General features: G+C 41.1%; 1 protein-coding gene and 1 pseudogene across 2 annotated transcripts in view; both read right to left on the bottom strand.

Annotated features, from left to right (window-relative positions):
• Positions 1 to 22,354, bottom strand: part of LOC147898388 (cytochrome P450 71AU50-like) — a 163,815-nt pseudogene that overhangs the window by 84,580 nt on the left and 56,881 nt on the right. The gene's annotated exons all lie outside the window — the stretch shown is intronic.
• LOC147898391 (uncharacterized) lies at positions 14,021 to 15,311 on the bottom strand. The gene is made up of 3 exons (XM_087379801.1): positions 15,171 to 15,311; positions 14,647 to 14,727; positions 14,021 to 14,538 (listed from the first exon to the last, which is right to left on the bottom strand). Exons 1-3 carry the CDS (start codon positions 15,283 to 15,285, stop codon positions 14,357 to 14,359), a joined length of 378 nt encoding a protein of 125 aa, XP_087235927.1. The 5' UTR covers positions 15,286 to 15,311; the 3' UTR covers positions 14,021 to 14,356.

The raw sequence follows: 22,354 nt of genomic DNA, 5'->3' as shown, positions 1-22,354 counted from the left end.
TTTGTATCCCTTACATGTATCAAGGGTATTTGATCATGTTGTTGCAATAACCGAGCAACCAAGCACTTCTTTGTGGCATTGCAGGTTGGGGCACATGAGCCAGAATGGAATGAAACTCTTATGCCGTTTGGGTTATGTACCGCATTTGAGTTTCTCTTATTTTGAATTTTGTGAGCACTATCTCTGGGAAGCAAACTAAATCAGCCCATAAAAGAAGGGGAAAGAAAGAGTTTGAAAAGCTTGATTTGGTGCATTTAGACGTATTTGGTGAATACTATGTGACATTCATTGATGATACAACTAGGAAAGTGTGGGCTTATGCTATAGCTCGGAAGAGTGATGTGTTCCAGGTATTTTAGAAATGGCTGGCCTTGGTTGAGAATCAGTCAGGTAGAACACTTAAATGCCTACAGACTAACAATGGTGGAGAGTATCTCTCTCATGACTTTCAGCATTTTTGTGATACACGTGGGATTAAGAGGGAGCTCACATCCCCTCGTACTCTAGAGCAAAATCCAGTTGTAGAAAAGATGAACCGTATCATTCAAGAAAGGTTCCAATGCATGCTTTCCAATGCAAGTCTTTCTGGTGGTTTTTGGGCTGAGGCAATGAAGACTGCAGTGCATGTGAACAATAGATCACCTAGTAAGAGTTTGGATGGTGGTATTCCTGAAGAGAAATGGAGTGGCAAGCAGCCCTCTTACTCTCATTTGCGTATATTTGGGTGTGAGGCATATGCACATGTGCCAAAAGAGCTTCAAAAGAAGCTAGATCCTAAGTCTAGGAAATGCATCTTTCTGGGTTATGGTGAAAGTGGAGCGATGGGCTATCGTCTCTGGGATCCAAAAGCAAAGAAGATCATACGCAGCCATGATGTAGTCTTCAATGAGAAGAAGATGCATAAGGCACCCATGAGGGATGTGGAAACGAGGAGAATCACTTTCTAGGATGTGAATCCACCTACATATGTTGATAGACAGCAAGCTGTCCATGCACCAAATGTGCAAGAAATGGTACCACCAAGTACTCCCATAGGTATACAATCAAGGGTAGATGATGGATCATCTATTGGTGGAAATGATGAGCCAAATGTGGCTGATATGCAGGTGGGACAGCATGCTGAAATGCCCTTGAGAAGATCATCTAGAGTGTCTAGACCGCCTAATAGGTTTGTTCCAGAGGTAGACTATGTGATGCTTACTGATTGCGGGGAGCCTTCTTGCTACAGAGAGGCTATGATGCGTGAGGATCAATGCAAGTGGGAGTATGCTATGCAATCAGAGATGAGTTCACTTATGAAGAATAAGACTTGGGACTTGGTTTCTTTGCCACATGGAAAGAAAGCATTGCCATGTAAATGGGTCTACAAAATGAAGGTCACAGGTGACGATGTGCCTAGGTACAAGGCCCGTTTGGTCACTAAAGGGTTCAAGCAAGAGAAGGGTGTGGACTTTGATGAGATATTCTCTCCGGTTGTGAAGATGACCACACTTAGATGCATGCTTGGACTAGTGGCATCAGAGGATATGGAGCTTATGCAGATGGATGTCAAGACAACTTTCTTGCATGGGGATTTGCATGAGGAAATTTACATGATGTAGCCGGAAGGCTTTGAAGAAAAGGGCAAAGAGCATTTAGTTTGCAAGTTGAAGAAGAGTCTCTATGGTCTTAAGCAAGCACCTAGAGAATGGTATCAAAAGTTTGATGCTTTCATTCGGTCCCAGGGTTTTAGAAGGAGTGAAATTGATCACTGCCTCTACACTAAAAGGGCTAAGGATAATAGCCTGATAATCTTGGCACTATATGTGGATGATATGCTATTGGCTAGCAAGAATACTTATGAGCTAGATGCATTAAAGGCCAAGTTGCATGAGGCCTTTGATATGAAGGATTTAGGACTTGCAGGTCATATTCTTGGTATGCGCATCACACGTGATCGGAGTAGGAAACTCCTTTGGCTTTCACAAAAAGAGTATGTTACAAAAGTATTGCAGCGTTTCAATATGGAGGGGGGGAAGGCAGTGAGTACTCCATTGCCTCCATATGTGAAACTGAGTCATATAGATAGTCCCAAATCAGATGAGGAAAGGGCCATGATGACCAAGGTTCCTTATGCATCAGCAGTTGGGAGTCTTATGTATGCTATGATAGCTACTAGACCAGACATTGCTTTTGCAGTGGGAGTTGTTAGCCGGTATATGGCTAATCCAAGAAAGAGGCATTGGGAGGTAGTTAAGTGCATCATGAGGTACATGAAGGGTACCAAGGAGATGTGCATCTGCTTTGGTAAAGGAGACATGCATGTACTTGGGTACACAGATTCAGACTATGCAGGCCATGTGGATAGTAGGAGATCCACTTTTGGTTATGTGTTCACCTTTGCTGGTGGTGCAGTGTCGTGGATTTCTTGCGCATAGAAGTGCGTTGCTTTGTCTACCACAGAGGCTGAGTATATTTATTGCAACCACAGAGGGTTGCAAGGAGGCTATATGGCTTGATCGGCTAGTGGGAGATTTGGGGATTCATACAGGTGTACCGACATTGCATAGTGATTCCATGAGTGCTATTCAGCTAGCACGAAATCCGGTCTTTCATGCAAAGACCAAACACATTGAGGTCAGGTACCATTTCATTAAGGAGGTACTTGAGGACAAGTGCATAGAACTTGTCAAGGTTCATACAGATGATAACCCTATAGATATGCTAACAAAGAGTCTACCTAGTCAGCGGTTTGAGTATTGTCGTGTATTGATGGGCATTGGATAGTATGCTCATAGTTGTTCTCCCTTAAAGGCACATTGTCCTTTAAGTGGGAGGTTGTGGGGGTTAAAGGTCATTGTGCCTTTACCCTGGTTATGTACAATACTCAAACACATATATAAATGAATGAAAAAGAAGATTAGGGTGTTCTGCACCCACCAAAACTTGTGTGGCTCTCTGTTTCTCTCTCTCCCTCTTCCGTTCTTGCTTCTGTTGAGAGCACTCTCATGTCTCTTCCCTTTTTCCATTGCTTTCTCTTCCAAAGTGCTTAGAAGTGTTGTCTATGCGGCCGCTCATTGTGCATACATGGTTTATCTATTTCCCAAGCCACAAAGGGAGCTCTTTCTTCCCTCCTAGGTGACCTCTATGGGACTTGGATCACTGGATGAAGTTCAAGCATGGAGGTAGTATTCTCCCAAGTCGGCACCAGTAGAAGAAGTGGGTGTTTTTCATGACAGTTTGACCCCCTGTCAGTATTTTGCTCATAATGTTTAGCTCGATGGACCGATATGGACGAATCTTATATCAGCGCGAAGCTCTCTTAAGGAGCATCATCTTATGTTTTTAATTATTGTATTAGATGTCAAACCGAAAATCTATGACTCTCTGTGTGTGATTGTTTATTTTTCAGATAGTTTTTACCCCTATCCAGTAAACTGCCCATATCTTTCCGACTGCTTCTCTGTTTCTTACGAAGCTTATATCAGAGTGAAGCGCATTTCAAGAGCATCTTAATATGTGTTTGAATATTTGATATCATGTCTTTGGTGAAAGTTATGGGTCTCTATGTCTTATGATATTTTGGAGAGTGTTTTGAGCTAATTGTAAAGGTATCTATGAAGGAGGTGCAATGTTTCCCTGGAACCTACCCATCTGACCCAATCAGCCCCTTCAAACTCCTCGATATATATCAGTTCATGTCATGTTGAGCCACAACACCTCTTTCAACAACGTATCACTTCTCTCTTTGGCACAGACCGGCTTGCTGAGATTATGGCCTTTGTTGTTCCTTTCCTTCTCCCTATACTTGAGTACAACATCACTTCGGATGCTACCATCTTCATTCTCATCTAAGGGAGGAAAGTATGGTGTGGCCTCTTGGCATAAAAGCTTCCTTTTAATGTCCCTTTCTCACTAATAAATATCTTTGTCACTTAGTTCCAAAGCAGTAGGAAGTGAAGAGGTGCGTGAAGTTTGTTACCCCCAACTTCATGTCACACTACCCACATATTAGATATCATGTGTGTCAGTATGTGGTTAAACATATGAGCCATGCTTAGTCATTTTCCCATTGTGTCTCATTCTAGAGATGCAATAGAGAAGAGTGCAAGAAACTCCCCTTCCACCAATTTTGTGTGTCAATGTGTGCATACATGATTCCTATCACATTTTGTGACGCGAATGACAAATGGAAGTCCAAAGTTCAAATGACAAGCCACAAAGACAAAATGAAAAACCAAAGGGTGAATGATAGGCCAAAGACCGAAGGACAAATGATAGGTCCAAGATCAAACAATGAATTTGATAAGCCAAATCAAAGGATGAATTCAACTGGCTTTGTAAAAGAGGAATAAATGCCCACACATGTGGACAAGAGCTAGTGGAGTGATCAAACGTAATGGATTGAGTGGGTGATGGCATGAAAATCATGGACTGGTGTTAACAATATTTTTCCCTGGTCCTGATTTGACCAACTAACCAACCTTGGCCAATATTAGTGCACGTGAAATGACAAACAAAGATGCTCTTTCTGAAAATCCATGGGTTGCTATGCAAAGTTTTCAAGTGAACATGGAAATGAATGGAAATAGATGATTGTATATCTATCATAGGGTGATATGCCAAGCAAGCAAACTATCAGTGAAGACAATTATAGAGTACTCACGTGAGAGAGAAAGAGACAATAGAAGAGATCTAATGTCAAATATATTATGATAGCAATCTAGTCATTACAATATCTCATGGCTGCACAATTTCTCAACAATTCCACTTAGAGTTGGACTTGGTCTAAGCTACCTCGCTATCAAAAGCAGTCTCTTCCAACTCTCTCAGTAGTAGTCTACTACTCAACTCTATTTTCCTATCATTAAGTAGGAGCTTCACAAACCACACAAGAGCAAGCTCACTGCCTTCCAAAACTATTCCTAGCTAGCTTGGTGGACCACATTGCACCATTGTTTGTTGTTGCTATTTCCCTACATTCCTCTTGAATCTGTGGAGCTTCTATTATCTCCCTTGTTAACACCATTCAGTTCCACACACTGCTTCCATGTTAGCTACCACGTCAGCTTGTTGGGCTGAGTTCCACAATACCGAGTCAGCCATTCTCAAACCCCCTATTAAACTAAAGGTTAATAGACCTTGAGATTTCTCCTCTAGCTCGTCCACAGTCACATGCTCTAGCCATTGCTGGTGTAGTATCCCTAATAGTGCATCTTCAGCTAGAGGTGAGTTGTCGGTGTTTCTTGGGAGGGTCTCTTCATTTAGAGTATAGCTCGAGAGGAGGGGACTTCCTCTTCAAAGTAGTTCCTGGGACTGTCTTCACCACATCAGCTCCTCTATTGTGGTAAGGATAATTTGTCCTTCAACAAGCTACTGGGGGGGGTTCATTTGGAGGCATGGGCCACCATGGAGTGGCACATCGAGACACACAAGGAACCACAAATCAATTTCTATTTGGTAACTTGGAGAGTCCGAAATTCATGCATATATCCCTATGATGTCAACAGGTGAAACCACTCGAGCTGCTTCCCAGGCATCAATCCATATTTGTACTAGTTCAGTAAGGTTGGGATGCATCTAGGCATGGGACTCAAACATGGTAGTGTATTATCTGGCTTCATCCACTTCTCATAAGATGGCTGAAAAAAATCTTTGATGTGGAGGAATTATGTTTTCGCCTCCATAAGGGCATTTCCGGGCAACTATTTGACACGTCAAAGGAATGGTGCAAAATAAGATATTAGCTATGAATACATAGGGCATGTTGTTGACTAGATGGTGTGCAATAGCTCCCCATGGTGCTGCAAAAGACTCTTGCTCTTTGTACATCAAATCTAGAACCTCTTCATTGAACGTGCTAGTAGCCCCCTCATAGTGTGTTATTTTCTAGATTGGATCACATTTGGGATCCAGGAAAGCTTGTTGGAACCAAATATTATTGACACACATATCAACCCATTCCTCCTCTATGAAAAAGGCCAAGGGGGAGTCACTGCTGTTGAGACTCGAATATGTTCCAAGAGTACCCAAGTGTATTTCTTCACAAAGGACAATTCCTATGTCAAAATGTGACTCGTCCAAGTGAAAAAACTTTTAGGCAAGAGTTGTCTTCTACTTCTCCACAAGCTGTAGGTGAAACATATGGGTGGTGACATCAACATGATGTGTTGCTTCACCCAGCTAAGACTAGGGATCTAATAATAGCACCCATATCTTTGGAGGTAGTGATATTTTCCTGAACCTCTGTGGCCACTTGAACTACTATGTGGTAGATCTCTGTTTTCATCTTCCTCTGAGCTCATACGCACAATAGTTGTACTTCACATTTGATTCTATTTTGACCTTGGGGTTGGACCTATTTTGCTCATCCTGGGTAGTTGGTGGCACCTATGTCATCTCTTAAACAATCTTAGTAGCAAGGATGTTTTTATTGAAGCTATGCTTATATATTAATATCAAATCTTGGCAAAATTTTTCAAGCTCATTTTTTTAATTTCACAATATTGGTAGAATGTAGTACTCTTTATATATTTTCTTTTGAATTTTGAAGGAAAAAATGTAAATCCTAGCAAAACTTTAAATTTTCTTGCATAAAAGTTTCAAATCCTCGCGAATGTGCCAAACATTTATTTTTATTAGGGCATATAAACTTTCGATACCAATATAAAATTTTAGCTTTTTAACAAAACTAACTTGAAAAAATCATCCATGCTTAGTAGTCTGCTGATCTATTATGTCCGAGTGGGTTGCTCCTTCATAACCATGGATGATTTTTCCATGTTAGTTTCGTTAAAAAGTGAAACTTTTATATTGGCATCAAAAGTTTAAAAGCCCTAATAAAAATAAAAAATTGAAACATTCGCCAAGATTTGAAACTTTTATGGAAAATTTTTAAAAGTTTCACCAGGATTTACATATTTTACTTTAAAATTCAAAAGAAAATATATTAAATCATGCTATATTTTGTCAATACTGTGAAACTAAAAAATATATATTGATAAAATTTTGCCAAAATTTTATATTAATATAAAAGTATAGCTTCAATAAAAACAATCATGTTCATAACCTCTTTTGTAACCTCCTTTTAAACTCCCTTAGCTATGCTCCCGATCTATGTATCTCATGGCACATCTTTGCTGGTCTTCTCTCCTATTGTGTCCTCCTTCTAATCTGATGAGGCTTGTGTATGTAGGGAATAACGCTAAACATCAAGACTCTTAGAAGAAGTTGAAGGGGTAAGCACAACTTGATGGATTTGGTATTAAAGATGAGGCAATACTAGTGGTGGCAAGAGGGTTCTCCAGGATTGAAGTCAATGTCTGTTGATGGAGGTGAGTAGTGAGTCATGTGTAAGAAGCTCAAAATTGGGCGAGGTGAAGGTCCTTCTTGTGATCCAGTTGATGATAACTTTGGACTCCTTTGTTTTAAAGCTGGCTTCTGTCATCGTGCTCAAACCTCTTGCTTCTTCTGTTCTTGTTTCCTTATCTATTCATTTGGAGGAACCACTTGCTACATCTATGATCATCAACCTTGAGGTTGGTCCCTTGATTTGGGAAATCCCACTACCACTCAAGTCGATGGTGACTCATGCAAACGTTTGGTCCAAGTTTGCAATGAGCTTGGTGTGCCACACATACTCCCTTGAGTCACTTAACCTGCACTCTTATTCAACCCAATGTATTCTCTCCAAAATATATAGAAAACAACTGGACAACAGCATTCTTTGCCTTGCTGACAAGGTATCCTTATGATTGATAAAACATCTAATATTTAAAATTTTGGTCACACTAGATCACCATCGCCTTGCTACTCCTTAGAGTGACCACCTGGCATTGGGGCCAACATTAAGATCTCTGTGTCGAGGTGAATCCTTCTTCCTTGCATGCTAATGTTGTGTGTGCCCACCTTGTAGGAGTTTAGAAGCTCTTCTGCCCCCTGAAGGCTCCACATATCTATCCATGGCAAGTTTTCCATATCTAAGATCTTGTTTTACCTCAACATCTTCATTGGTAGTGGCAGGTCACTCAATCGTATAAGGACCTTGCGAACTACAAAGCCACGCATTGGTGCTTCATAGCACGGTCACCTCTATTTAATGCAAATAAAGCCATGGCAATGAGAGAAATGGGGAAGGAAATGATCACAAAGATAACAAGGTAGCCAAGTTTGTGAGCAGAGCTATAAGGGAAGCTATAGGCATGAAGATGAGGAGTGAGCACAATAAGGGTGAAGCAGCATGAACTATTGCATGAGTTATTGGCCCATTACCAATGATCCACTACTAATTCAAGCATCCCATGTGACTCATTGGTCAGAACCCACTGGATGTAGCTCTCATGTTTAGTGATAGTAGTGGTGAGTGTAAGAGTCTCGGTGCAATGTGGCATTTGATGAGGCCTCCTCAAGCTGTTTACACACTGAGAGGCACATGGCATTTGATTAGGCCTTTGTGTAGTGTGGCACTAGATTCGATTCCCATTGATTAGCTCTTGAATCACTTTGCCTTCTAGATCAACCAATTCAATAGTACCATTATCATGAACTTCCACCAGTTTGTATGACCATTCCAATCAAATTTAAATTTAGGCTTCATCTTACCATCCCTTAGATTTCATAACACACAAACATACCATTTTTTAGATTTTTGGGCACAATATACCTTTCTTGCCATGTCTTCCTCCTTCTTTGAATTACCTGTTGTGTCCAACCAGCTCATAACCTTAATTCATCCAATTTTCCAAATTGTTGCAATCTCTAACGTACTTCTTCAAGTTCACCCAAATTATGTTTAATAGCTACATGCAAACTCAAAACAAGAAATTCCACTAAAATGATAGCTTCCAATCCAAAGGCCATGCAAAATGGAGTAAGATTGGTTGTGACCTTATAAGCAGTTTGATATGCCCATAATGTTGCATGAAATTTGGTATCCCAATCAATACAATTAGAATTAACAATCTTTGTGAGTACCAACTTCAAAGTCTTATTGGTGGACTCGGCTTGTCCATTACACCTTGGGTAGTAAGCAGTAGCCATTTGATGAATAATTATGAATTCCTTTGTCAAAATTTGATGAATAATTATGAATTCCTTTGTCAAAATTTGAAGATGTCATTAATGAAATAAGTGCCTTGATCACTAAGAAACTAAATAGGATATCCATATTCTTAGATTATATTCTCAAAAACTTTAACTATTGTAGCACGAGCCAAGTTATTTCTGATAGCTTTTTCTTTAGCCCACTTAGTAGCATAATTAGTAGCTACAATAACATACTTATTATGATTTTTCATTGTTTTAAAAGGACCATGAAATCAAGGCCCCATCTGGTTCATTAAAAATCTTCCCAAGGCTCCCTCAGTTGCAAAGGCATATGATCAAGGGGAAGCATTCTTCCCGTACGTTGACAAGCATTGCACTGAATAGTAAAGGGATGTGCATCCAGAATATAGTGCTCTAGTACAAGCCTGCTTGCAACACTTTTTGAGCTATAAGATCACGTGCAAAATGACCTCCAGCAAGACCTTTGTGAGCTTCTGCGAGCACCATGGTATGATCCTGTAGCAAAACCCACCATCGTGAGCCACCATCAACACTTTGGAGATATAAGTGACCACCAATCAAACTGTATTTCCAAGCTTTAATAGCAATTTGCTGCTAGTGGATCTTTAGGCATTTGCAAAAGAAAAGTACATTGAGATAGATATTGTAACAAATCATCATATACACGATTCACTAAAATCAATAGCAAAAAATTAGCATCATGAAGCTCAGTAGTAACCCCTGACTTGGATGCCTAGTGTGGAATTCAAGACACATAATATACACCTACATGGGATTTACTAGGTTTATGGAAAATCCTGAAAGTAAATTCCTATAATAAAAGAATCCATATAAACAACCTCCTTGAATGACAGTTTTGTTTATAAGATATAATAAAGCCTAATGATCCACATACAAGATGAACTAATTTCCCAACAAATGATGTCAAAATTTTTTAACACTATATACCATACCAAGGGCTTATCTTTTAGTTGTACTATAATTGCACTCGGGCTCAGTCATCAATCTACTGGCATAGTAAACAAGATAATACAACTTACCCTTTGGTTGAGCTAAAATAATTCTATGGCATATCCAGAAGCATCCACATGCACATGGAATATGACATCCCATCTTGGTTGTCCGAATGTGTGTTTCAGAAGCATGCTTCTTGAGTGCATGAAATGCCATAGATCACTGTGGTGTCCATTAGAACTTCACATCCTACTTGGTAAGCTCATACAGCAAAATCTTGAGTAAAACGCCTGTAGAAATTGATAAATCCAACAAAAGGTCTTAACTAAGTCAACCTAGTTAGCTTAGGCATAGATTCTATAGCCTTACTTTGACCGGGCTCATCCGATTCCATGCTTAGATATCACATGGCCAAGAAAGACACCCACTTGGACACAAAAAACACTCTTTGCTGGGTTGAGAGAAATACCAACATATCTACACCTATCAAAGACCTTACTCAAATATTTTGAATTTTCAAAAACAATTGAGTAAATACAAAAATCATCTAAGTAAAGGGCAATAAACTTGGTCAAGTAATCTATCAAAGTTTCAACCATAAAACTCTAGAAGGTTTAAGTCCCAAGGGTACAGCCTTAGTGGAATACACACCCCATTCAGTGATAACGGCAATTTTAGTCTCATCATATGGGGCAATAAAAATCTGATTGTAGCCACTGTAACCATCCATGAATGAGTACATGTCATGTACTGCAACCCGCTGAAGTATATAGCTTCTGTGAATGGAATAGTAAATGGCTCGAGTATAGTCTGGCCATTTTAAATTCTTGTAATCCACACAAACTCGGAGTTTCCCATTTTTGTTAGGAACTACGTCAATGGAATAAATGAAACCTGCTTGGATGAGCTTATCCTCTCATCTTTGACTTGCTTAGCATAATTGGGTTTCATTCTATACCTCTATTGCCTAATAGGTTTAGCAGTAGGTACCAAGGGAATTCTATGCTGGCAAATTTTTGTAAGAACTCCGTTTAGATCTACAGGAAAAGTTTTGCAGGAACTCCTTTAGATACTGGCAAATTTCTACAGGAACTTTCTTTATATCCATACAACTCCATGCAAAAACATAATTATACTACATGAAGAGGTTCTTAACTTCCTTTAAATAATCAGTAACCACATAAGCATTGATGACCACTATTGTGGGTTCCCGTTTTGATCCCAAATTCAGTTCTTGAGTTGGTTCTGGGAGTAGCTGTTCAGAACCTAGTCAAGTGATTTCAAGTTGAGGCTTAGCAATTTCTCTTTTCCCAACAACATCTTTAGTGAAATTACTGGGATGCAAGTGTTCTTATGCAGTAATCTTGTCTTTCTTAATCTTCTATATTAGATCAGCAACAACTATCTAGAAGATCTCAAGCTCTCCCACTGGTAGAATCTGAAGCTCCATAAGTTGAGTTTTAACATCTTGTTCAAACTAAACTTTGACTTCCAAATCTTGAGTTCGTTGACTTTTTGACACCATACTTGGATTGTCTAGTCTCTGGGAGTATCTAGATTTCTTTCTCTCCAGTTTTATTGTCATTAACTCAGTTCACCATTCATGCAACACCTAGCACTTTTCAACCAAGGTCTTCCTAACAATAAGGGATATGCATTCAACGCCTAGCACTTTTCAACTAGTGTCTTCCTAACAATAAGGAATATGCATTCTCTTCCATCGGGACAACCAACAAACTCACTGTATCATGGCTATCATCAATAGTAAGAACAACATCAGAAAGCATACCTAGAGGTTCCATAGGTCGTTGATCTGCCATTCAAACTTGGAATGGAGATGGCTTCATGTTCTTCAACTACAACTAATTCACCACAGCTGTAAAGATGATGTTAACTCCATAACCACCATCCACAATGAACCCTGAGACTTTGTGCTTTTTTATTTTAATTCTAATCACACTGAAACTTGGCCATCCACCATTGGGGTATCAATTACAGGAATAGTAACCAGGGAATCCATAGCCTTGACAGTTGGTTCTTCAGCTTGAAGTTGTAACAAGAAGTCTCTACAATAAGTGGAAATTTTGAGCAGCTCTGCTATTGTAAGATAGACCTTCATGTGGTGGAAAATTTTCCATGCTTTTGCTATTTTGGGGCTCGTGTCTTCTTCAAAACTAGGTAGTTCTTGAGATTGACTTGCAGGAGCTTCTACCGAGTTATCTACTAGTGGCACCTTACTCAAATCAGGAGGTAAGTCCACAATTGGATTTTTTAAATTTAATTACCAAGGATTTGGGAGGCAATCTGCTTTTGTGCCTTCTGATTTAAATCACTGTAGACAAGGTTGATCCATCCTCACTAGTCACCTGTTGTTGTGAATGAGTTATTACATGGGCACCTATTGAACTTGAAAGTTCAGCTAAGATTGCATGGCATCCAGGGTCAATCTCTCGCCTTTCTCTGCTACTTTGAAGCAGTTTCAGATGTTCCCACCACAAAGAGAATTTGGCCGTGGTGTCGTTGCCATAGCAAAAGTAACATCGTATTTGCAAAGATCCTTGATTTTTAATTTTCCCATTTTTTCCTTTACCCTTTCCTTGCTTGATTTTTGGTGATCGTGCTTCATTATTCTTGGACTCGGGCTCAACTTGATTTACTTCTTGTGTCTTCTTTTTGGCATACCAGCAAGTAGACTCATCGTGCCCATATTTGGAACAAATCCCACAGTATCTTGTCGTGCAATCATCTTTTGTATGTCCCTTCTTGGAGCACTTGTTATACCATTTCTCTTTCTAACTCGGCTTCTCTCGGTAGCCCATTTCCTTCATGGGCTTTTTCATAGTCTAGCTCAATTGAGGCATCCTAATCATCACTTCTTCATGGGTTCTCCTTAAAAGGTGCCCTTTTCTCTAGCTTGTCTAGCTCAATTGAGGCATCCTAGTCATCACTTCTTTTTGGGGTTCTCCTTAGAAGGTGCCCTTTTCTCTAGCTTGTCTAGCTCAGTTGAGGCATCCTAATCATCACTTCTTTCTTAGGTTCTCCTTAGAAGGTGCCTTTTTCTCCAATGCAACACCTCAATTCAATAAGTCTTCATATGCCTTTGTTGGATTCACTATTTTCGAGGATTAGATATCAATTTGAGTACATCCTGTAATCAACCAAGCTCATAGTGCCTTGTCCTCTGGAGTTGTATTGAGCTAATTGATCAGAGCTCTTTGTCTGAGTGAAATTTTGAAGCCACGCAGTAGCAAGGTCCCATCTCGAGAGAGCCACGGGTCTATCCCGTTATCTGCATAATAAGATCTCTCTCTCTCTCTCTCTCTCTCTCTCTCTCTCTCTCTCTTGCATTCTTTTATTTTACATAGGAATGGATGAAGTGTTGGTTGATGAAGCCATTGAACCCTGAGATCTTGTGTACTTCTCTGCAACCATAGCTAGAGCCATCATTTGAAAAAATAATATGGAGTGCCATCATTAACATAATATAATCAATAGGAGAAACATCCTTAAATCATGAAATTGATTTTTTCATGATGCAATAAGCAATATTTCACCACAAACGAGTATCCATGTTGTCATGGATGATCCCACATGACATCTAGCGGTAATCCTAATAGCTCTCTATCTCTTGGGAGTATGGGTCCTCCTAAGATATGAACAGTGAAAAAAAAATCACTCATCTATGGATAGTAAATTAGTAGTAGGCCAATTGTAACCTACAAACTGGATAAAATAACTTGCGAAAGTCAAAAGTGAAATTTCACCCAAAACTTCTTTACTTCGGGTGCCTCAATTAAAATTATCTCTTATAGAATTCATGAAACACTATTAACTTTGCACAAAATCTATAAAGTTAACAAAAATTAATGATCATGGGGTTGCTGCTAAATTTCCAAATTGATTTCTAGAAAGATAATTGCAAATCCATTTTTTTTAAAAGCAACACTATTATACTTTTCAATATAGACTCAGTAGCTATTGCAAAGGGCAAAGCTATCTAATCAAGAATTTTTAAGTGCTTTGAATTTATTATGAATCCATTACATTCCCATTTGTTAAAGGAATAAAACTCAAGCATCTTTCAAGCAGCTCCTCATGAGAAAATCTTTATGGCTGCAAGACTTGATAATGCAGGTCACTTTGGAAAGCCTTTGGAAGAAATTTTTGAACCACACAATGACAGGGTCCCCTCTCAGAAGAGAGCTGAATACTGTACATAAAAGCTGTACATGATATGGTCTCTCTGTTGTTCTTTTATTTTACATGGAAATGGGTGATGAGTTGGCTGATGAAACCACTAAACCATGAGAACTAGTACCCAATGAGAGGTGGAATTGGGAAACCTTGCTTCTTTTCATTAGTAGCCACTTAGAATATAAGATCTGCTGCCATCTGCATGGTGGCTCTGTAACATCTCGTCTGCAGGATGGCGTTCCTCTTGTTCTTCATTATCGTCATCCCATGTTGATCTCTTGCTATTCTGCAGCCTCCACGATCCTCCTCCATCTTCATTCGTTGTTATCCATGTCTCTGCAGCATCTGCCCGCCATAACAATATATATTGAACCCCACACAGCCACAGTTTAATTGGTTGCACCAAGTACCTGTCCTGATTGTAAAATGGGTTGGAGTTTTCAGATAAAATACCCAAAGATTCGTCCAATTCGCGGTCGACCTGCAACGGATGAGATGACTCGAGTTCCAAAGCTGTCCCTCTTATCCCGTTTCCTGCAAATATCTCCCTGTTAGTACCTTTGCGTACTACCTATGGGAAGGTTTTGAGCGCTTCTCAGTGCATCTGACGACCTTACAAGAATGCAAGCCTCGATGTCGAATGAAAAAGAAACCACTAAGTTTCGTAGGGGTGACCCAGAGGATTAACGCGACACGGTAGATGGATTCCCGCTAGAGTTTGAAGACAGCGATTGGCAAGCAACACGAACATGTTTACTGGAGATTACGAAACGCACACGCGCTTACGCGGCTGGAAGGACGAATTGGGGGTGGGCAGAAAGCCCTATATGTTTGCCCAAAAGGACGTGCAGGATTGATGAGAGAGACTCTCATTTGAGGAGGGAGGCAACCCTGCAATCAAGCGCTTGTAGAAGACGAGCAAACAAGGACGAAGCGCAAAACAATTCCGATACCAACAAGAAAGAAGCAGCGCGTACCTGGGCGGAGAAGCACCACAAGGCAGAGGACAATAGCCAAAGGGACGGCTCTCAATGAATGCTTCTGTGTAACCATAGCTAGACCCTTATTAGGACATGCAAAATCGAATGACATAAAAGACTCACGCAAGGCCTAAAGTAGTTGCTAAGCTAAGGTATAGGTTAGGTAAGTCCATAGGACTCGGTTCTATCACCCAATGCAGCATGGAAAAAAACACCAGTTACACCTAGCATGGAAAAAAACACTAACACGGGAATCCGAGTTCCACTTAGCATGGAAATGGTAACACTTAAACCGTAACACGGGAATCTCTTGACTTTCAAACTCTTGCCATATCTCTGCACAAGAACTCAATAGGGTCGTCCCTCTTTCTCCTCTTGACCAATGATTGATCGTCGACACCTTTTGCAAAAGCATAATCTTTTCCTACAAGGGCCCTTTCTTGTCTCTTGTGTTCCTACCCTTAAGCCACCATCCTACTTACCCCTCAATCATCACCTTTCCCTTGCAACTCACTCTCTTTCCTTCTTGTCGCAACTTTGCCTTAATTCTAACCACATCGTTTGCCCCAAGTTGCATTCATCTTTTTGTCTATCTCCCTTTTCCTTTAATGGCATGCCCATATAACATCCCACACCACTCTCATGATGCCACCACAAGCCTCATCCACTTCTAAATACCCTCGTGCCCCCCTAATGCCCTATCTCAATCATGCTTTCAGCTAACATCCAACAATTTCCTTCTTGTAAATCTATCCCATTGGGTCCCCTCAAGAACCACTCAATTTTTGTCACATGCTTTTCCTTTCACATCACAACTATAAAAAATTGTACATTTACATGGCTTTAAGCCTGTTTTAAGTAATGATTTAGCATCTATGGTTGAAAGTTTTCTTACAGCTCTTGTTACATTTCAGATGTCCTTTTATGATGACCACACACCTACTACAACTCTTGAAAAGCATTGAACTTAAGGATTCCTTTATGTCATGTCCTCCAAGGCATATCTTCCCATGACTTTCCATACTCCTAATAATATCTTAAGATGCCATGCTTCAAAGTCATTTTCACATCACCATTCACTTATTATATACTTCAAGAGGCTCCTCTCCAACACATCTTATGCAAGGACCTTTGTTTTATTTGATCATATGTGTTCGCAACATGTCACATGCTTTGAAAAAACCTAATTTGATATATGTTGTATATACCTTTGGAATCATCTTATTAACTTAAATATGTATATCACTTCTAATCTCCACACTTTATTCATATGATTTCATTGATACCTTCCCCATATGTGCAAAAGTGGAAACAAAGTAGTATGCGGCAGACAAGCTCTAACACGATATGGGACAATAGATAAGTACTATGAATTCTCGGGATCAATGACACCCCAATGTTGTATTCAGCCTATTAGCACAACACACTAAACATTCATTATCTCTATATGTTTGCATATATATTCATTCAACAATTTATTAAGAAATTATTTCTATCTTATGTGTCTAGTTTGTATTCATACTCATCTTTCTATTTAAATATATGTGCATGTACACATGTGTGCGTGCATGATGCATGCGTATCTATGTGTGGATGCAGCACCAATCACTTTATAAATATGTAAATAGGACATTACATAACAAAGGGGGATTTTTCAAGTGTGGAATTTACACGTCATTTACATACATGAAGAGATTTAATGATTACTTATCCAATGATTTATTTTTGTAAATATACATCAAGGACCTTCAAACTCAATATCCATACATGTATACATATGGAAGGAGGCAAGATATTATGTGAAAAATATAAAAATTCAAATATAAGCACATATCAAATACATGCTTGCCCACATGAGCTATATGAGCTTTTGAAGTGTGACCTCCCTTTGTGTGTGTGTGTGCATGCAGGAGTCTACAAGTGGACATGTGGATGTGTGTGTGTGTACGTGTGCACGTGCATGCACTGTTACCTAGAAAAGAAATCAAGACAAGAGGCTAGACACTAAGCATGGTGACACTCAAGGGCCATAGAGGAAAGGAGAACGTGCAGGCGAAACGTTGTCATGGGTGGGGAAAAGGGATTAAAAGGGCAGGAAATGAAGAGGGAGACTATGGCACAAGGTGAAAGGGAGAGGGGAAAGAGAAGCATGTACATGATGGGAGGAGGAATGTAAAGATGGAGACATCAAGGGAAGAGGGCCATGCTTTATTTGAAAGGAAGGGAAGGGGAAATCAAAGTACTAGCTAGGTGGCTTTACAAGAATGAATGTGTCCCATCAAGGAATAGCCCCCTCCATTATAGCTAAGAGAGGGGGTCTCTCCCAATAAATACACCCCTCCACATGCATGGTGTGTGTGGAAAAGTCTTCCATGTGGGCTAGGCGGTTACACACTCTCAATTGTGTGTGACAACCCTTTGCCTCATTTTTTCCACATAAATCAAGCTCCATATCTCAAGTCTATGATACTCCCTTGGTCTCTTCCCAATTTTATAATACGTTCAAACCTTTAGGAGGACAAGTGGAGGGTTGGCACAAGGAATCCTTCCACCTCATCCTATTTTCCCCATTATTTAACTTGCATCCTTGGACTATCTATACCCCCCCACATGGGCCTATCCTACATGGAGGGAATAATCCAATATAATATCCATCTCCACCTATTTTATATTACTTCTCTCATGGACTTTAGGCCATATCTCACTAAATGTAGGCATGGGACTGCCTAGATGGAGGGGTGGCACATGGAGGAACCATGCCACCTTACATTTTATAATATTACTACCATGGATTATGTACAACACATCTTATGGGTCCTCTTACATGGAAGGGTGGCACATGGTCATGCCTTGCCACCTCAACCCTGGGCCTTATGCACACCATATTTTATTATACTATTGCCACACATACAAACACACACACATATTTATGCCTTTTTCCTCAGACAAATTTATCCATAACAGTTTTCCCCCCCCCCGGCAGGGAATGCACAGCATTTCCATGCCTAGGTCCATCATGCACAAAGAAGGGCTTGAGGTAACGCTTGTTGATCACATTCTTGCCATATGGCTCATGCAGCTCTTGAACTTGTACAGACCCATTGCTACGTTCCTTGATGACTTTGTATGGACCGGTCCACAATGGAAGGAACTTCTTATCCATTTGGTGGTCCAATCTGTTATCAAAGCATAGCACAACATCCCCCTCAGCAAAGTGTCTTTCCCATCCCTTGTGAATCTTAGCATCCAGGCAGGCCTTTTGTCGATTCTTTTGAATGTCTGTTTGATGTAGGGCAAGGCGTCGGGTTTCATCTAGCTTCTCAAGCTGCACCAACTGGGCCTCTACATGTTCATCTTTTGTCATCCTCTGTTCTTGTGCCAATCTCAAAGCCGGAATCTCTATCTCTAGTGGTAAAACGGTCTCACCCATACACCAACTCAAAAGGAGTGTGACCTGTAGACATTTTATAACTGTGACCTTCTGATCCCACTGGCTCTTGTTCCCTATAGCCATTTTTCCCATGGTTTTACAAAGGAGGCCATTGGTCTGCTCCGTTTGACCCATGGATGCTGGATAATAGATGCTAGAAGTGCGATCATCAATACCCATGCGATCCATGAGTAACTCCACTGCTTCATTTAAGAATGGACTCCCATTGTCAGATACTATTTCCATGGGTTTCCCAAACCTTGTGCAGATAGATTCAAATATGAAATTTGAAATTCCCTTACCATTTGCGGGAGGGCGATACCTTCAGCCCACTTAGTGACATACTGAGTGGCTACCAAAAGATACTTCTTTTGGCGGGCAATCATGGGCAGGGGCTAGACAAAATCTATTCCCCACTTCTGAAATGGATGGATGGACATCACTGGATGATGTTGCCTATGACGCAAATCCTTCCTACCAAAGAATTGGCATGGTTGAACAAGGTCGGCCAATAGTACCCATCATGTAAAATCTCTTTAGCTGTATATTCACTGGCATAGTGGCCTCCACAAAATCCATCATGATAATGCTTCAATACCTTAGGTACTTGAACTGCATCAATGGCCTGTCTTAGTACCCCATCCATGCCTTGATGGCACAACACCCCATCAAAGAGGGTGTAGCGCCTACTATCTCTGCGGATCTTCTTTCTCTCATAGCTAGTACTTTCTGGAGGAAAGGAGAAAGCAGTTAGAAACCTATAGATACCGCCATACCATGGATCCCCAACTTCTATGGCCGCTACAAGGGTTACATCAAGGCACCCCTCTAAATCAATCAAAGCATTCTTCAAGTTGGAACAACCCCCTTTTACAATTTTGAAAGAAAAATCATATTCTTGTAAAACTTCCAACCATTTGGCCAACCGGCCCATGGGATTTGGTGATTGAAGAACCTGCTTTGCAAGACCAGTGCTAGTGAGTATAATGAAGTACTTCCCAGCCACATAATGCTTAAATTTCTCAATGCAAAACGCCAAAGACAAGGCATGCTTGTTAGCCTCTGAGTAGCGTCATTCAGTTTCAAGCAATTGTTGAGAAGCAAATCAAACGGGATACATGAATCGATCCACCCCTTGCTGGAGAAGAATACCCGCCAGAGTGTGCTCACCAAACCCACGACTGATATAGAAAGTCTTTGACCAATCAGGATTGCATAGAATGGGTTCTAAAGCCAGAGCACTCTTGATTTGTACAAACCCATGATCACATTCCTCATCCCAAGAGAAATCAACTCCATCTTTTAATAGCATAGTCATGGGTCGCATCAAAGCAGCATATTGATCAATGAAGCGGTGATAGTATCCTACTAAATTGACAAATGAGCATACTTGACATTTGGTTGTTGGCAGGGAGAGCTTGAGGATAGCTTCTACCTTCTCGGGGTCAGGCTTAACGCCCTCAGATGAGACAATATGTCCCAATAACCTCCCTTGAGTGGCTCCAATGGTGCATTTATCAGGGTTGAGGCTACCATTTGCATCATTGACCTTTGGAAGGCCAACCTTACCTTCATGACGTGCTCCTTATGTGCTGAGAATATATAGAAATCATCTAAAAACACCTCCAAGAAAACCCCCAAATAAGGCGCAAACACCATCTGCATAAATCTTTGAAAGGTAGCAAGAGCATTGGTGAGGCCAAATGGCATTACTTTGAATGCAACTGTCCCCCAAAGCTGTGGGAAATGTGGTTTTAAGCACATTCTCCTCAGCAATTCTGATGTGATAAAACCCGGAGGAACCATCACAGAAAGTATACATCTCATGACCACTTACCTTCTTAAGAATGAGGTCTTGACAGGGAAGAGGATGATGGTCCCTCTTGGTGGATGCATTGAGTTTCTTATAGTTGATGCAGACCTGCCACTTGTTGTTTTTCTTTGGGGTGACTACCACTGGTGAAACCCATTCAGTATTGTGAACTAGAACAATAAACCTAGCTTCTACAAGTTTCTGCAACTCTGAGCACAAAGCATCAGTCTGTAGGGGCCCTAATCTCTGATACATCTGAGCCACAGGCTTCGCATCGCTTCAAGTCTATCTTGTGCTCTATGGCAGTCACATGGCGAAGGTGGCGGTAGCTAGTTGCGAAGAGGTCAAGGAAATCTTTAAACATTTCTAGGAACTCGTCTTTCTCACTTGGAGTGAGGTCCGGGGAATGTGTAGATTCAAGTTGTTGAGGACTAGCTGTTTCCTTTTCTATAGGTGGTGGGGTCAGAGACACCCCCATCATGTAAACTTCCTCCTTTGAGAACTCCTCCCCCCTGTCTGATCCTTCCATTAATTCAGACACCGAGGATGAGAGAGTATCACTGTCTTGCTCCTCTTCTTCTTCTGGTTCCGTGGCACCTATTGCATCGAGATCTTCTCCTCAGAAGTACCAAAAGACATGTGTCCTATCTTCCAATAGTTGGCTGCATCACTCTTTCTCAACCATGGTCTCCCAAGTATGGCTGGGTAACTCCTGCCTGTATCTTTGATGTCCACTACATAGAAATTGATGGTGGTGGTCAAGCCATTGACAGTGATGGGCAATCCTCAATGACTCCCAGGGTGGCGAGTCGTCGACCATCTTCTACCTTGATTCGAGTGGAGGAACGCCTTGTGCATTTCAAATTCAATTTCTTCATGATTCGGGGCACCATGATATTACATGCAGCTCCCCCATCAACACACACACTTTTGACACAACAATTATCTATGATGACATCTACTGTATGTGGGTGCCGATCAATTTCTTCAGAGATAGAAGAGACCTCTCGTACCTTTCCCTTTTTCTTGCTCCTCCTTGTTGAGAGCCCTTGCTGCAGCTCACGTCTCACCTTAGGGCTTAATGCTATTAGTTGAGGGAGCATGATGCTCAAAGACCGATGAGAAACATCTTGAACGACCGAATAGTCCTCTTGCCCCGAGCCGATGGGAAAATCCGAGGGTGACCACTTACTCCTACGAGATCTTTTAGTCTTCTCTGTTGGTGGGTCTACCATCTCAGCATCTGAGGGCTCTAAGGACACCTTCTTCCTGGGGCGGCCCAGTCCATGGTTTGGACAGGGGTCTGAGGTGGTACGACTTCTTTTCCCGAGGTGAAGGATCTCTATGTCAGAATCCTCAATGCCTGATTCACTTAGAAGATTCACCCTTGGAATATTGGGACGTTCCATGCGATAATGACCCTTCTGGTGGCATTCGTAGCACATAACATTGGCATGTTCTCTTGGAGGGCGATTGGATTGATTTCTAATGCCCACCATGTCAAGCCGAAGATCATTCAGGGCCTTGGCTAGGTCATTGACTTCGGGTCCCTTAGCAGGAGGGGCCGCGGGAGTAGGAAGGAGGGGAGCTCGTGGGCGAGGCTGGGGAAATCTTCCAGGCGGAGGTTGAGGATATACTCCTTGTTGAGGGTAAGCATCTAAGGGAGGACCATACATTTGAGGTAGAGGCAGTGGATACATCCCTGATGAGGGTGGGGGTATGCCCCTGAGTTAGACCCCCCAGGTTGTTGTTGCAAGAATTGAGGGGGTTGCAGAGGGACAATTGTCTTCTTTGAAGCAGGGTCAGACTGAACTTTTTTGAGCAATGTCATGTGCTAGCACCATAGTTTCTGGATTCTCCCATTTAAGCTTGAGACAGAATTTGTCACTTGCTCCTGCTATAAGGTAGCCCAGCACATGCTGAGTCATTGCAGCTCAA

Source organism: Dipteris shenzhenensis, chromosome 9 (assembly GCF_047967505.1).
Source record: "Dipteris shenzhenensis isolate YYH24624 ecotype China chromosome 9, Dip_SZ_1.0, whole genome shotgun sequence".
In the NCBI taxonomy this organism is placed as follows: Eukaryota; Viridiplantae; Streptophyta; class Polypodiopsida; order Gleicheniales; family Dipteridaceae; genus Dipteris; species Dipteris shenzhenensis.
This window is presented reverse-complemented; position numbering and strand designations above follow the sequence as displayed.